Raw genomic sequence first — 16740 nt, 5'->3', positions numbered from 1 at the left:
GCTGAAACCAGATCTACTGTATCACCTGTGTCTATGAGTTCACACAGCAGTATTGACTTCTGACACACCAATTGTTGTTTAGAAACACCTAAATAATGTGTGCGATTTGAAAGCAGAGATCTTCGGCTTGAATGAAGAGATTGCATGTGTGACGGTGTGTGTGTGTTGGGCGTGGTATGTCTTGCTCAACCCAGGAAGTCTGGCTGGGGGTCTAAAGAGAGAAGTGAGAGAGGGTGCACTTTCCAAACCCTGGCAGAAGACACTGGTTCACACACACACACACACACACACACACACACACACACACACACACACACACACACACACACACACACCACACACACACACACACACACAATGTAGCATACAACCTTTGTAACCACCAGCCAATGTAAGACATAACCTTTGGTAAACAGACTTATCACACCCTCTCGCACAACTAATACTTCTTCTCCTTCAATTATGTTATCTAAACACACCTTAACAAGCACTACTAAAACAGACATATTGAACAGATAGGCCCACTGTACAGACATATAACAGATCCTGGTTGATACCAACTAGTATTCAAATAGAGAGCTGATTTCCTTCTCACCCCAAATAATGCAAGCATTAACATGAGGCTTCAAGCCCAGGCACACCAGGATACACACGAGCAAGGCTTGGTCTGTTACTCAGAACAGCCTGTCAGGACAGCTCATACTGGGTCCACATAAACCAACCTGGAGAGAAGTTGATTGCTGTTTAAAGTCAACAACTGTGCTTCTGCACCATTTTATTTAGCAGCTTTTGCTCGAGAAAATGTAGTGTCATTGGACATGGTTTGTTTTGTTTTTGTGCAATGTTGAAGGAAAACTGCAGTGTCAGATTTAATCTGAGTATTTCCAAATGTACAGAACCAGTCAAAAGTTTGGATATATCGGATGCACCATTGAGAAACGATGTCCCATTTTGTGCATAGCTTCCCCATTTTAGGGCACCAAAATAACCATCGTCTTGTCCTATAAAGCAATCATGTGTACTTTGTTGCGTATTCAGCTTTGCTGATCCTCCAGGTACCACCATGTACTGTAGCAGTCCGGGTGTATTCTTAACATTGTTTATTCTGAATTGGAAAAAAATAACAGATAAAATCAAAGATGGGCTTCCTTTTATAGGAAAATTTTAATAGTTATTCAATGTTCTACATCTTACAGTAAATATTATACAATTACAAACTTGGCTTAGTTATACCTAAGATCACTAACTGATCTAAAAAACAAAAATGTGAACGAAAACATTTAAAAACCCAAATTAAAAACAGATTTACACTTCATATCACAAGCCTGATGTCGGTCCTAAACACTGGACCAATAGCTAACATACAATTCAGTTCTCACAACATTCCCAAAAAAACGTTGTGCCATAGTCTGCCACAACTGCATGGTAACGTTAACCATAGTTTGTGCAAACTGGGTACCAAACTTCAAGGGTGGGTTGTTCCTTATTTTGCTCCAGGGACAAAAGTAGAATGGAAGACAAGGAAATTCCACTTTTTGCATCACATTTAGTGTCAAATTTGAAGTTCATAAATCTCTCGACAACCAAACTTAAAAGCTGTAGAACATTGAAGACGATGAGTCTACTATTCCTTTGATAGTAGTTAAGAGTTTATGAAAACTGCTCCAATGTTAGAACTGCAAGGCAGAGAGAGAGAGAGAGAGAGAGACTTGAGCAGGATGGGTGCAGTACAGAATAGAAGAAAAAGGGAAACAGAAAGCACAATTATCCTTGTTCCAAGTTAACATCTTTTATTTTTTTTTGGAAATGCCTTCAGAGTTGGAATGATGTATAAAACAGTGAGGAAATTGTTGATTAAAACCACGATGATGAACACGTCAATTTCCCCCAAAACACGATGTGTCTGTAAATCCTTTCAAATAAGTGCAGGTGAAAGTTCAGGCAGAATTCTAATAAAATGACCTTCACCTAATGGGAGTTCAGAGCTTGCACGATGAGGTGTATGTAAGCCATGTGACAACAGCGCCACCTACACCCTGGGAAGGGTATGTGGATCAGTTATTAAACCGGTGGAGCGTATTGGACCAGCAATTCACAATTTCTGAGAACATTCTAGACTGAAGCTGGGACATACACTGGGCTGAATATGGACGTTCTGCAGAGGGTGCTGGGGTTCCTTCTGGGCCAAGGTCGAAATGAACGGACAGAGCAAGGAGAATATTGGGGTTTGATGGAGGGGTCTGCAGAACACATCACTTTGACAGTAGACGAATACCACACCAGGAGCACACACACACACAGAGACCTGACAGACAACACAGGAAACTCAAATGAAGCCAATGGCTGAACGAGAGACCCCCCCATTAGAGTAAAAACCAGAGACCAGATACCAAAACAAGACTTCAGTTACCTTATTGACAGCTACTAACATATGGCACAAAGAGGGGCTCATAATGAAATTATTCATGAACATCTCTCTCTCTCCCTTAGAGATTAGACTATTGAATATAGCTTTTCGAAAAGGTGGAAATAGCAATAAGACAAACAGTAGCTGCCACGTTGATGCAACCATGCTTTGCTAGAACATATTACTGCAGCACTCACTATAAATATACTGCTCTTCTCGTTAGAACCAAAACTAGTGCGTACTACACCTGAATGACGCTGACCCATAAGCTCAAAAAACCACTGAGGGAAAATTAAACAATAAACTTAAAACACCTTCCACCCATTGCCAAGTGAAAACACTGACATAGTGGTTGATTTAATAAGATTTTTATGAATAGAAATCATACACGCATTTGTTGAGTATTAGCATATTCTACAACTACAAACATTATCAGGACTAAATCTCTCAAAACACTGATTTTATCGTTTTGTTTTATTAAATCACAATAAAAACCACCCCTTTTTTTTAAACGACCTGCTCTTCAGTATGAATTGTCATGTTTTTGCTTGCTTGTGCAACAATTCTTCGCGAAGATATTCCATAACTTTTTTGTTGATATGTTTATTACAGTAACTGTTAATTACCAAGGACTGGGGGCTGGATACAACACCCACATTTCATAATTAGGGCTGATTATTGTTATTTTAACAGTTTATTCCTGCAAAAGAATCTCAGTTCCACTTTCAAACGGTCATAAAACAATGCCTAGGAGGCATTCCCTCCTGTTTATTGCAATGAACAACTTGGCTTCCTCTGTGTAAATATGTTGCTATGACCTGTAGCTTTGCTCCTAAGAGCCTACAGTTCCCAGATTCCTGCTGCTATGCCCTGAAACACGGCCTGGGTTTCACCCAACATGCCACTCCACTCCACTCCCACCCCACCCCCCCCACCCCGTACTACTACCTAATCCCTTTATCTCTGCACCACAGGAGACGCTTTGAGTGACGTGTCCCCACATGGCACCTTTACTTATGTCGTGTGTATGTGTTTGCATGCGTGTCTTCAATTTAGCAACGTAAAGAGACAGAATGAAGTGCCTCTTTCGTCTTACTGGTTTCAATATGACAAAACCTTTATACGCGTGGGGGGGTGTGTGTGTGTGTGTGCGCATGTTAAAAAGCACGTGACCACGCCATGTACACGCAGTGTTACACAAATGCAGCCACATCTTGAGTCAATAATTTATCAGCTGACGCTAACCTGACATAAAAAAAAAAAAGCGAAATGGAGTTTCCAAAGCAGTCAAAATGGCCGACATGCAGACCTAGTAAATAACACGGTGTGAAGCTAGAAGGGTCCTGCATACTGAGGAGTGTGCTAGTGTGTACACTGGGACACTCCCGGGACAGTGTGCAGTGTAAGTGCTGTGGCTCTGGCCGGGACAGTCCACCATGTTCGAACAGCAGCGTCTGGTCAGGAGATGGCTATACAGACGCCGGAAGACCACCTTGGTCAAAAAGTGGTCCACCAACTGACACCAGAGGAATGAAACGAGGGACGACGACCAGAAAGGAGGATGAACACAGATGGAGGAGGTGGAGGAGTCAGCCACAGACAAATTCGCCTTCATGAAAAAGAACAGACGAGGGGGGGGGGAAAAAACACGATTTAAAGGAGTGTCAAAATGAATGAAATCCAAACCCTGTGCTGATACCGTGGTTAGGTCAATTGGCAGCGTGGCGTTTTTGTCGTTGTTGTTGTATGACGATTAAGATGGTGGAGATAATTGAAGCGCTCAGTGCACCGTCAAGGGGGGGGAACCCACAGACAGAACGTAGAACACCAGCGGAACAACACACACCCGTTAGCACTCTGGAGCTGAAGGAATTACCTTGTGGAGGAATGAAGGGTATATCAGAGAAAGAATGAAAAGAATTGTAGACGATTTCAAATTGGCAAATAAAAGACTAAAGTAAAAGAGTGAAAAAATTATAATAAAAACAAGCAGCTTCTTTTTTAGTTGTATAAACACTAGTGAATGTATAAAGTGGCAGTTGCACTTTAGGTTCTTGTTCTTGCAGACAGGTGCAGGGTTTCCATGGTAACCAGTAGAAGCCCGCATAAGACTTGAGTAGTTGCATACGATGTTGGACTCCAGATCTGGGGGGGGGGGGGGGGCAATCAGAATGTCAAGGAGAGTTTGACAGTTCTAGTGCAACAAGTAGACAGTGAGGTCAGACCAACATTGAAAGACAGAAGGAAGAGGAGATAGACGAGATAAGAGGGGGATGAGAAGGGATGAGAAGGAAGAGGAGCATCATCGATGGAGGACTCACATGATGCTGTGGGTGGGGGCTCTACCAGTGGGGGGGGACATAGCTGTATCCAGGTGTTCCTTGAGGCCTGTAGGTTGGCACGGTTACCTGGTGCGCTCCGATCTGAGGGTGTTGGGGCGTGGTCAGCAGTGTGCCTGCAGGGAGCGGAGAACTATGTCAGCCAATCAGAACGGCGCCACCCCACCGAAGCCCACGTTGCCGGGCGGGTTTCGCGCCACACTCGCCAGCAAGGAGTCAGCGTTCCCAAATACATCGCCGTGGGCAACTTTGCAGAACTCACCGGCGCTCATGGCCATGGTTGTCCCGGCGACCATGCCCATGGCGGCCATGCCGTTGTTCCTGGGAGCGGAGACGGGGGCGGGGTAGAGGGCGGAGGGCATGCTGTTGGGCTGCACCACGGTGGTGTGGTGGATCACATGGGGCTGGGCTGCATACACTGGCTGGGTATAGTAGGCTCCCTGGGAGAAGCACACAGCAGGTTACACAGGGAGGGTGTGTGTGTGTGTGTGTGCGTGCGTGTGCAGGCGGTAGTACAACCTGTGGACTGTGACAAAATGTGTGAGCTCACTTGGGTGTGTGTGTGTGTGTGCGCTCACCTGTGCATAGAGGTTCTGCTGAGGGTAGGCACTGCGGATGGGGTACATGGTTGTGGGGTAGGGGTTGGGGGTAGGGGTGTATGGTGGGGGGGCCCCGTTCGTCTGGGTGGGAGGCACTTTATATGGAGTACCTGCTGCAGTATATCCTGGAGGGGGAGAGAGAGAGAGCGACAGAAAAAAAGAGAGAATATAAATCACTCGTGGATCACCTTCGGCCTATTCAAATGCAGCTCGTGTTTGTTCTCCCTGCTTCCTGTGGTGCAGTCCACTCTGGCCACCACAAGGTGGCGTCTGAAGGTCATGTTTACTGAAGGCTTATGAAAGCACAACACACCGCCAGTGAGCGCAGGAACAAAGGGAAATCAGTGAATATGGGACTTGACTGCATGCGTGCTTTCTTTCCCTCTCAAAAACACACCACACACACACACTCTTTCCATAATTTCCATCAATCATGACGTACGCCAAAAAATTGAAATAGCGTAAAGGTGTCCGTGTACGAGCTGCCGTGTCCTTGATCATGGAAACTTGTGTGTGTGTGTGTGTGTGTGTGTGGTGTCCACACAGCATATGGGTGCAGGCATCAGCCCATCTGCTATAGGGGCAGGAGGACAGCAGCGTGTGGGCGTTGCCGACGACAGCGTGCGTGCGCGTCACTAACAGGACCGTGAGCAAGCTGTTAGCTGGTCCCATGTTCCAGACAGTTCCATTCACATCTACCCAACTGACGACCGGCCGACTTCTCTCTTATCGTAGACACACACACACACACACAACCTGTGGTGACGCGAGAGGCGCTCTCTCACCTGGGGGATATCCAGGGCTGCCTGTCTGGTAGAGGTTGGGGGTGTAGGTGGGGGCGGCCGCGGGGTACCCTGCAGGGTAGCCTGGAGAAGAGAGAAGCATGTGACATGTGACAAGTGTTTCCCAGACTAAAGACAGGCATGGAGTATCGGACTTTTCAGGTAGGGGGGGACGGAACCCTTTTCCATGTGTCGCGCGTGTGTGTGTGTGTGTGGGGGGGTTGTATGTGTGTTTCACCTGTGTAGGCCATGTTCTTAGGATTTCCGTAGGGGGCACCGGGCTGGACTGGGCTGTATACAGGATTCATACTGGAGGGTAACCTGTTCTTACTGGGAGGGAGAGAGGGAGAGAGAGAGAAATGATGGGGGAGAGAGAGGGGGGGTTGAGAGAAAACGAGATATTGAACATACGGGAGAGAAAGACAGAGAGGGAGTGAGTGAGACCGTGAGAGGAAGAACATGAGAGGGAGGGAGGGAACAGCAGAGGTGGAAGACTTACGGCCGCTAAATAATCAAGCCTACTCCCACACGCGCAGCCTTTCCGTTCACACTCCCAAATTCTATAAACACACAGCTGTAAGCTGAGCACGATCCCTCGAGTCCCCCCAGCAGAACAGAGCTGCCGTTCCGACGGGGTGGGGGTGTGTGTGTGTGTGTGGACACCGTCAAATCACCATGCCCTGTGTCACTCCTCCTCGTGTGTACTCACCCGAGTGCGTCTGCCTCAGACGGTGCGTGCGTGTGCGTGAGTGTGTGTGTGTCTCCGTACCTCTTGTGCGTGTCTGGTTGGTACATGAAACTGTATTTGTCAGTAGGGTGCCCGCTCGCCATTCTTGCTGTATGCAAATGAGGAAGGAGGTGGGAGTGGATATGCAAATCTGAAATTAAAACAGCGAGAGATCATGATTACAATGGACAGAGCAGAGAAAACCACCACAAGACGAGCACACCGAGCAAAGCAAATGGTTAGTGTGTGTGTGTGTGTTGGGGTCAGATGCTTTGCATGTGTGTGTGTGTGTGTGTGCGGGTGAGGTGTTAAAAGCGACAAAGAGTGTGTGTGTGTGTCTGTGTGCATGACATGTGCTGTAAATAAGAACAGATCAGCCAATGACAAGACACACAAACACCGGAGAGGACGAACAGAAAGAGGGAGAGAGACACAAGGGGGATAGAGACACAGAGAGGGAGACACCGAGAGAGACACCGAGAGAGAGAGAGAGACACAAGGGGGATAGAGACACAGAGAGGGAGACACCGAGAGAGACACCGAGAGAGAGAGACACAAGGGGGATAGAGACACAGAGAGGGAGACACCGAGAGAGACACCGAGAGAGAGAGAAACCGAAAGAGAGAGAGACAAGAGGGATAGAGACACAGAGAGAGAGGGAGACACCGAGAGAGAGAGACACAGAGAGAGAGAGAGACACAAGGGGGATAGAGACACAGAGAGAGAGGGAGACACCGAGAGAGACACAGAGAGAGAGAGAGAGACATAAGGGGGATAGAGACACAGAGAGAGGGAGACACCGAGAGAGAGAGACACAGAGAGAGAGAGAGAGAAGTCTTTGCCAAGCAATGGATCGATACATTGATGAGCCATACCCACCAGGGAAATGGAAACAGAGGTGTGTGTGTGTGGTGGGTGGGGGGTTCCAGTGTCTTGGCCAGTGTGACGCCAAAACTATTAAAAATTAACAAGGTTTGTATTTGATTCAGCTATTCCTTGTAGGCTTTTAACAGATGCACACCCACCCTTAGAAAGAGTGAGATATGAAAGGGGCACGTATAAATTATTCAGCTCCTGACTCTACAGTGAAGACGGTGCAAGCATCGCTGTTAAGGCCAGAGAGTGTGGAGATGCACACAGAGAGCCCTGTGTATGACAGTGTGCCATCCTGCAGTGTAACAAGCTACTGCTAGCAGGAGGAGAGGATGAGGAGTCAGAGGACACACACACACACTCAATTCCATGCCGACTGCTGCTGATTAGGAGTGGGGAGAGACTACCTAGGTGCATCAGACAAGCCTCTGTTCTGATCACCTGTCTGATCGTCTCCATCTGCCTCTCGCCTCCCACACTCGTCTCACCTCCAGTCTCGCGCTCCCTCTCCCAAAATAGGAAACAGCCCTCTCCCTCCCTCCCTCTCCCCCCCATCCCTCCCTCCCTCTCCCTCTCTACCCAGCGACGCGCGCGAGGTGCCCGTACAGAAATGCTACTCCCTCCTGTCCTGACTTCAACCTGTCTCTCCCTCCCCACCTCCCTCCTGTTCCAGTCTCTCTAGCATGCCCCCACCCCCCACTCTTCTCCCTTTCACCTCCAGTCTGACCTCTACTCCCCCCCCCCCCCCCCCCCTTTCGCTTGTTAGGTTAACGCATAATGACAGCCAGTCAGCAGACAGGTGGCTTAACTACCCGGAGGGGTCCTTCGACCCATGGACCCCCCCCCCCCCAACTGTTCCTAAACAGAAAGAGGGAGGGACGGTGTGTTTATCTGTGAATGTGTGAGGCGGGCCCATGTGGTACATGTATAGGTGTGAGTCGGTAGGGAGGGGGTGGGGGTCTTTAGTGGCGGCCTGCTTTGTTTTAGTGGAGGGGGGGGGGGGGGGGTGGTGGTGAGATGAGGTGCTCCTGGTTGTGAAGGGCCCATTCTGAACCTAAGCCCCTCCATTCAGTCCACCCTCCACCGCAACCTCCGATTGTAAAGGCCATTCTCCGCAGGACAATCACCCTACACCAACGCACGGGGGGGGCTGAGTGTGAAAGAGGGGAGGGAGAGAGAAACGCTCCTTCCATTCCTGGAGGGAGTGACTGACAGATACCTCATTGGGTGTCTGAAACACAAAAAAAATGGTGTGTGTGTGCGAACACACACACACACACACACACACACACTCTCTGATGATACATTGATCTGTTCACAGCCCCTGTACTGACAGCATTTGGTCTGGCCTACCTGACTCCCCGACAGGGTGCTTGGGCTAAGGGGACTTGATCACGCGTAACACTCTATTAAGTGTAACATACTCCAGAGCGGCCTGGGGTCGCTGCGCTTGAACCAGCGACGACTCGAAGGATGGATATCCATGGAATTCCACCCCCGGGTGAAAAGGTTCAGGGAAACGGCGGTGACAACCAGACGAAGAGGAACTTGTCAGACTGGCTGGCTGGAACAGTGTCACTTAATCTAGTCTGAAACAGAGTTCCAGGCTAACATCACTTTGTTCCCCTCAAGCACAACACAGGCGAGACACGGGAGGTGTGTGCGTGTGTGTGTGTGTTAACAACAGCAATAATGTTCCTTCTATCCAATGATGGGAGACTATTTTGGAGCCTGATCTACTCGGAGAGGGGGGAGGGGAGGATGGCATATGAATAAACCTATCAGCACAAAGCATTATCGCTCCCACTCCTTAAAGGAAAACATGTACAATAGACATGCCTGGCTGGCACCCCCTCCTCCCCCTCTCAGCCATCACAGGCCCCGGCATTACCATGTCATCACGTTCGCACGGGGAGTCTGTTCAGAACCAACAATGAATCCCAAGTGCATACCAATATATTTGCATTATTATTAGTAATGCTAATCTTACCATCAAATCCCACTGATTACTTTTCTCACTGGTTTTACACCATGAAGCAGCCTTCTGGGGGGGGGCTATCATGGCGTATCAATAATAAAATAAAATGCCTTCCTTTCAAAGCTGCCCTGAGGGTGTAGCTCCAAAAGGCTGCTGGTCTATTTTTGATCTAGGACAGCCAACAGCGGAGATGTATTTCTAACCTCCTCATGCAAGCCACCTCTCTTTTCTTAGGTTCTTATTTTTCAAGGGGTAACTACTAACTGGCTACATGAATATGTTTGGCTGAGCATTTTCTGACTGGCTTTTGTGTTCTAGATGGTCTTTGGGAGGAACTTGGTCCAGCATGAAGGTGTCTTGTCTCCCCATAACTGAATGTCATTGGACTGAAAACCAACCTTTCAGTTGTGCCTTATCTTTGGGTTCGGATTTGCCTGATGAAATATGATGGAACAAGCTCCTTAGAGTCAAAGTGTCCAACTCATGCTTTAAGGGCCTGTTTATTAACACAGAGAGAAAACGGGTGAATACACAGTTTAAACTGTGGAACCTTAGCCACATAAAGCACAATTGGTTCATGAACATGCTCAAATTCTACCTGACATGCTCACACTCTAGGGCTTCTTTTGTTTCAATCACATAAAAACACAATTACAGTCACAACAATGTGCAATACTCTATAACCTTTGAATGTGATTCAAACCAAACACACCTAATTCAAACGTATCAATCACACCTAGTCAAACGCTGCCTAAAAGCTAACATGCAGATAGCACAATGTACAATTAGATTCTACACGTTTTCAGATGTGAAACAGGAATGCAATGTTTGTCTCATGCATTCAATCCCCTTATCAATCCTGTCTCATGAACAGGTGAGCTGAATTACTCTTTCAAACAGGACCTAGAATTAAGAACGTGTTCCAGTGGGCAACAGTATATAACTCCGGAGATAATTATTCTCTCAACACGTTGTCATGTTGACATGACAAACTCTTCAGTCTTAATAGTCAACATTTTCTCTGGTGGGTCTGGTCAATTGAAAACAAATGAACTGTAATGATCTATTCATGCACGACGCGGAATGATAAGAAAAGTATTTGGTCGTGCAGGCAGGAGCTGCATTGACAGTTTTATGGCCGCATTGTTTGGCCTACAATTCAACCACGCCGCGTTTAAGCAACGTAAACATGGTTCCAGTTTCATTGACTCAGGACAGCGGTGCAACTTCACTTGCTCAAAAGTTGTAGCTAGGGCCTATACACTTGTCATTTGCACAACTTAACCTACACTGGTTAAAACTAATAAAGATCCGACCAATTAATGCGATTGATAAGCACTTTAATTTAAATATTGCGGAGATATGGTGCTTCCCGCTGACAACTGCATAAAATGTTCTAAAGAATTTAGCAAAATGACCACGTTGGAAGAAAAAGTTAAAAAAAATCCACAAAAATGTACAATGATGGCCGAGTCACCACGTTTGTCTATATATTCCGAGTGGTAGTCGAAATGCTGGCTAGTACCAATATAACTAACCTACAGATACGTATTATGTTTTATAAAATGGCAAAAGAGATGTTAGGAAAATATCAGATTTTGGTGCAGTACATGTAATTTATAAAGTAACAATTAGAAAGCTAGTCTGTCCATCCGCCAGTGACAAACTAGACGGCGCACGACTCCTGCTGCATTCTGCATTCCAGTCATATCATACCAAATGGATCGACAAAAATGGTCACAAACACTAGCTTCCGACACCATTTTGAAAAACCGCTCCATTCTTAGCTACCGTGGAGGTTGCTGCTGCGAAGGGTGAAAACCTAAGCAGCACGACCTGAGCGTGTGTGTGGGCATCACTTTCCAACGCACGTATGCACTAACAAGGAGAAATCCCATCACGTTTGCTAATAGTTTGCTAAGCTAACGTACTTCCATCATTTCAGCGTATGGACCCAACGAGCTAGCTACATAACGTTAGCTCACGTCAACGTTATCTCGTCAACCTCACATTACAAAAATATATATAATACAGCATATATGATACATAGTTCCACACGACGGGTTACTTGGCAAATAGCTAATATAGTGACGTTAGCCTATCCGGTTAGCTATGTTCTAATCATAACTCATCATAACCAGACTAGCTAGGCTTAGCTGCAATGCATTTTTGTGTCATTGCTAGCCTAGCAATATTACAGCGGTCAAGACAATTGGAGAGAACACAATGAGCCTAGCTAACGCGTTAGCTGGAAATGAACACATTAAATACTGCGCTATTTCTTAAACTTACCAACAAAACGTGGTATTTGAATTGATTTTTGATGTGATATTTCAGGGTTTGCTGTCCCTTCAAGATCGTAGATTCACGTTGATAACCGTTGGTTGTCTATTTGTAAACTCGCTCTGCTCCAGAGATTTTCGGGCTTCCGAGCGGCGTTGGGAACAGAGATTCTCACTCAGGCAATGGGTGGGGGATGGGGATGCCGAGGGAGAGAGAGAAAGAGAGAGAGAGAGAGAGAGAGAGGGATGGGGGACGGGGGTACAAGGCACTTGCAAACAGTGTTATATGATAGAGTACTGACTCTGAAAGGTATGTCAGATAATTAGCAATGATGATTAGAACAACGTCAGGGACTGTAAATGTAAATGTAAAACTTTTACAGCACTAATAAAATTGATATTATTGATATTAGACAACACATTTACTCTGATCTGAGTTATTTTATGACGTTTTGTACGCATGACCAAAACTGTTTTTCTCAAAATCTTTTGTGCGCATTATTTACAACCTCGGCTACAGTTCAAATGCCGTAGAGAAAAAACAAACGATTGTATACAAACGCCTATTTTCATCTTGATACCAGTCTAAACTCGAACCCTATCTGTAAACGAAAATACCTAGAGATATTATCATGGAAGTAGAACAGCACCATCTCGTGTTCAAAATAAATAAGGCAACATGGACAATATTTTCCGATGTTTTTATTGTGACAAGCGGTGTCCTGTCTGCTCTCTCGCACTGCTCTCTCCTCGCTCCGCTCTCTCCTCGCACCGCTCTCTCCTCGCACTGACTTCTTTCCTCTAATGCCAGTCTTTTCTCCTGACACTGTCATTCGCTTGGTTTTGGTTGGCAGGCAGCTATGCCACAGAGTGGGCCGGTAGTGCCCAGAAGTTGCACCAGGGAAATTATAGACCCTGTGTTTACCAGGGCTTGGTAGGGTTGACCATCGAGCTGGCAGTTCAAATACAGTACCTTGATCTTGACCTTATCAGCCAACCAGTGTGCATTGGCCTTGGAGGTACCAGTCTCCTCACTGAACCACTCCATCGTCCTTTTCATGATCGATTGGGACGGCTCTGGCTTTCGGTGCTGGTGCTGGGCAGTCACAGGTCAGTGGGTCAAACAGTGGTCTGTCAGGCGGGGTGGACGTTGTATGAATGATGGAGGGTTCACCTCTCCAACACCATGGTCAGGGCCTGGAGGTCTGGTTGGGCTGAAGTTAGGTTGAGCAGCACAGTCTGTAACCACTTTCCCCTCGAACGTCAGGGCCAGGTGGGTGGCATGTTATCCGTTTTTACAGCACCAGTTCGAACTCACCCAATCAATCAAACTTTATTTATATACCGCATTTCATACCAGGAGGCAACACAATGCGCTTCACAGAGGGGAAGAAGGGAGGGGGGGATACAAACACTTATGTGTGACACAAATTTTCAGGAGGGAAGCAAAAAAAACACCCATTTGGGCCAATATAGGAGCACTGTAACAATTCTATTCTGCATTCCAGTCACATCATACCAAATGGATAGACGAAAATGGTCACAAACACAAGCACAAAAACAGCAAAGGTAAAGAGCTAGTGAAGATGCTACTGGCTTGTAAAGCCCGCTCAGCAGTAATAATAAAGAGACAATACAGACCACAAAGTATCTATCCGTGCTGCTGACTCAGCAGGACGGTGAAGAGACACTGCAGACTACAACGTCCTTATCTATGCCGCTGATTTATTTTGATTTAAGTTGGACAGCTAGTTGGACTTGGGAGAGGTAGGTGTCTTGCTGTGTTGTCTCGTTGTACTTGGGCAGCTAGGCATTCTAAGTGCAGCCGTGGTGGTTCTCTGGGGGTAGTGGCTTGGTGTCTGTAGCATGCAGCAAGGTGCCGTGGGCAGGACCCTCCTGGTCGCTAGGGGGCTGTGTGGCAGGACCCTCCTGGTCGCTAGGGGGCTGTGTGGCAGGAGTACGCTGGAGCCTTCAGGGTAGGCTGGACAGCTTCCCTCTCTAGATCCAAGTTTTCTAAGCGCCAACGGCTGTGCTCAATGACTTGCTCTTGTTCTTGGATCTCTATCTCTAATCTATATATTTTTTAGTTGGCATTTATGCCCTGTGGAAACCCAGGAGTGCAGCACCATAGACCGCGTGTAGGAGAAATTTAGAATGTAAGGTTATATTCTGAAAATACTGGTGCTAGCATTCCTTTGTCAGTAGAGAGAACTCTCCCCACATGACCTATAGATGACACTAGGCTTACGTAAACAAACTGACCTAGGTTGACCATTATCATACTAGAGGTGCAATAAACCTCATCTGTGTTGAGTGAATCATATGGTCAAGCCTAGGGTCGGAGAACTCTGTAAGTTTCCACGTGCACGCGCACTCTGTCTCTGGGATCGATCATATTGACAGCTGATATGCAGGGGAGGAGGCTTCTCACCAATAAATGGTCTTACCTGAAGACTTGTGAACCAGACAAACTTTGTAGCACAATGGCGTGTGATGTTTTTGTCTCCTTGTGGGCCGGCCGCAAGTAATAAAGCTTTCTTAAACTTGTTCACCGACTGACTGTGCAATGCTTGATAGATTAATATTTCTGACACCGCGTCACTGGCAAGCCCGGGGTCAGGTGATTGGAGGCATGTATGTCCGGGTGCCACTCCCAAGGGAGACAACAAGCTTCCCAGGTGTGGCTCATGAGTGTATTGGAGGGCGGCCACACCATAAAAGGCAGGCCAACTCTGCCGGAGGAGGGGAGGTCGCCAGAAGTGAGTAGGAGCTAGACTCCAACACATGCTTATGGCCATAACCAACTCCCACTGCTTGTTTTTTCAGTGAGGAGGGGGGGTCCACCATCCCAGCCGGACCAGTCCAGATTGTTCCCTCAACTGAGGATGAACCACATTTATTTTGTGTGTTTTTCTTTGTCGTTTATTTAAATAAATGTCTGCTATTTAGTACGACAACCGTGCTTTTGACTGGTGCTGTGCTGTTCACCCCTGGCTACGTCCCTTGGTTGCCACAGCCTTTATTAATATTTATGACAGAGACAGTGGGCCTCATGTACGTACATTTGCAAACGTAGCGTTATTAGCGCCATGGCCAACCCGCAGATTGCGCACGCTGTGATACTACCCGTATTTACGAAACCTGCAGTTCATCGGGTAATCAGTGCCTTTCTCCACCCACGATACTGCAAATTGCGAGCATTTAAACACGCAATTGAATGGGCCTCCTTCTCTCTTTCTATCAAGGATCAGCCGCCAAAGTCAAAACAGCTAAAACAAAGATTTAGTGATGACGAAATTGATGTGCTTGTTCATGAGGTAACAGCAAATTTAAATATTATACAAGGCCGGAATTCCATAGCCTGGCTCTGCCCTCCTACGTACTTCCACTCAATTTTGATTTTGCCTCTGTACTAGGTCTGGGCTAGCCTGGCTCTGCCCTCCTACGTAATCCGCTCAATTTGGATTTTGCTTCTGTTCTAGGTCTGGGATTTCAGTGCATCAGTCGGTTTTCAGAAACACATTATTTGTAGGTACAATCAGCGAACAGAGGGAGTGGCTGAGAACGATGACATTGATGTTGTGCACTAGTTTGAGTTGTAGTTCAGTAATGGCGGCGGAGAAAGATGCGAGCGAAGCTATTCTGCGGTTGTGGCAACGCTGACGAATATCCATAAGTTACAGCCGGAGCAAGAAGTTTTGTTGGTGGTCATGATGTTGTGGCCCTCCTTCCCACAGGGTTCGGGAAAAGTTTGATTTTCCAGCTACGGCAGCTAGCTCCGTGGTGAAGGAGTCGGCTAAGGCGAACGCTAGCGATTGGTTATGGCAGATCAGAGTGGCTCTGGGCAGATCCAATAGTTTCAAACTTCAAGGGAGTGGCTGAGAACGATGACGATGATGTCGTGCGCTAGTTTGTGTTGTAGTTCCGTAATGGCGGCGGAGAAAGATGCGAGCGAAGCCATTCGGTCCGTTGTGGCAACGCTGCCGAATATCCCGAAGTTAAAGCCGGAGCAAGAACAATCTTTGATCCCCACGGGGTTAAAGCTAGCTCCGTTAGTCGTGAAGGAGTTGGCTAAGGCGAACGCTAGCGATTGGTTATGGCAGATCCAGAGTGTCTCTGGGCAGATCCAATCATTTTAAACTTCAACAGAATACCCGCCTTCAAGGAAGTTAACGCTTGTCAATGGAGCGAGCCCAGACTCTCTTTACAAATGAAATGTACGAGGGTCTGGTTAGGTCCAGCCTAGGAATTCCACACCGACACAAAAAAATGCAATCTGGACCGAAATGACAAATTCCAGTAACTGTAATATTGCATGGCTGTTTAATCTGTAACGCGTAATGATTTTGTGTCACTCAACTGAAAAAGTGTGATCCTTGTGGCAAAAATATTTTCCGATCGTCTCCTCGGCCTATGTCTTCGTCTTGCTCGTCCTGCCCACATTGCTGCAGTCTCCCGGTCGTGTAGATTCACCCTCTACAACATCCGGAAATCAGGAGATACCTGTCTGAGCATTCCACCCAGCTGCTAGTCCAACCACTTGTCCTCTCCAAGTTGGACTACTGCAACTCGCTGCTCGCCGGTCTCCCAGCATGCGCAACCCGCCCTCTCCAGAGGATTCAGAACGCAGCGGCCCGCCTGGTCTTCAATCTACCCAGACGCTCCCATGTTACCCCACTCCTCATCTCCCTCCACTGGCTTCCCATCATGGCCCGTATCAGATTCAAGACCCTGGTACTGACTTTCCGAGCGG

General features: G+C 47.1%; 1 protein-coding gene across 3 annotated transcripts; it reads right to left on the bottom strand.

Moving 5' to 3' along the window:
• Positions 1 to 4401: 4401 nt before the first annotated feature.
• On the bottom strand, positions 4402 to 12220 carry fam168a (family with sequence similarity 168 member A). 3 transcript variants are annotated; one of them, XM_062472330.1, is made up of 9 exons: positions 11998 to 12220; positions 10104 to 10201; positions 6897 to 7005; positions 6366 to 6457; positions 6131 to 6211; positions 5325 to 5470; positions 5009 to 5186; positions 4729 to 4862; positions 4402 to 4552 (listed from the first exon to the last, which is right to left on the bottom strand). In XM_062472330.1, exons 3-8 carry the CDS (start codon positions 6956 to 6958, stop codon positions 4750 to 4752), a joined length of 672 nt encoding a protein of 223 aa, XP_062328314.1. In that variant the 5' UTR covers positions 6959 to 7005; positions 10104 to 10201; positions 11998 to 12220; the 3' UTR covers positions 4402 to 4552; positions 4729 to 4749. The 3 variants fall into 3 exon arrangements, with proteins under 3 accessions (XP_062328314.1, XP_062328313.1, XP_062328315.1); XM_062472329.1 differs by lacking the exon at positions 10104 to 10201 and having other exon boundaries at positions 11998 to 12219; XM_062472331.1 differs by lacking the exons at positions 6897 to 7005; positions 10104 to 10201 and having other exon boundaries at positions 11998 to 12214.
• Between the last annotated feature and the right edge of the window lie 4520 nt (positions 12221 to 16740).

The sequence above is a fragment of the Osmerus eperlanus genome, chromosome 11 (genome assembly GCF_963692335.1).
Source record: "Osmerus eperlanus chromosome 11, fOsmEpe2.1, whole genome shotgun sequence".
In the NCBI taxonomy this organism is placed as follows: Eukaryota; Metazoa; Chordata; class Actinopteri; order Osmeriformes; family Osmeridae; genus Osmerus; species Osmerus eperlanus.
The sequence above is the reverse complement of the archived record's forward strand: the minus strand, read 5'-3'. Positions and strand labels throughout refer to the sequence as shown.

Bases quoted from the DNA above. Each gene is read 5' to 3' on its own strand.
- fam168a (XM_062472330.1), bottom strand. From the start codon at position 6,958: ATGGCGAGCGGGCACCCTACTGACAAATACAGTTTCATGTACCAACCA. The intron at 5,187-5,324 runs GTGAGCGCACAC...TGCTTCTCCCAG, and splicing joins AGCAGAACCTCTATGCACAG to GGAGCCTACTATACCCAGCC. The intron at 4,863-5,008 runs GTGAGTTCTGCA...CGCTCCCTGCAG, and splicing joins AACCATGGCCATGAGCGCCG to GCACACTGCTGACCACGCCC.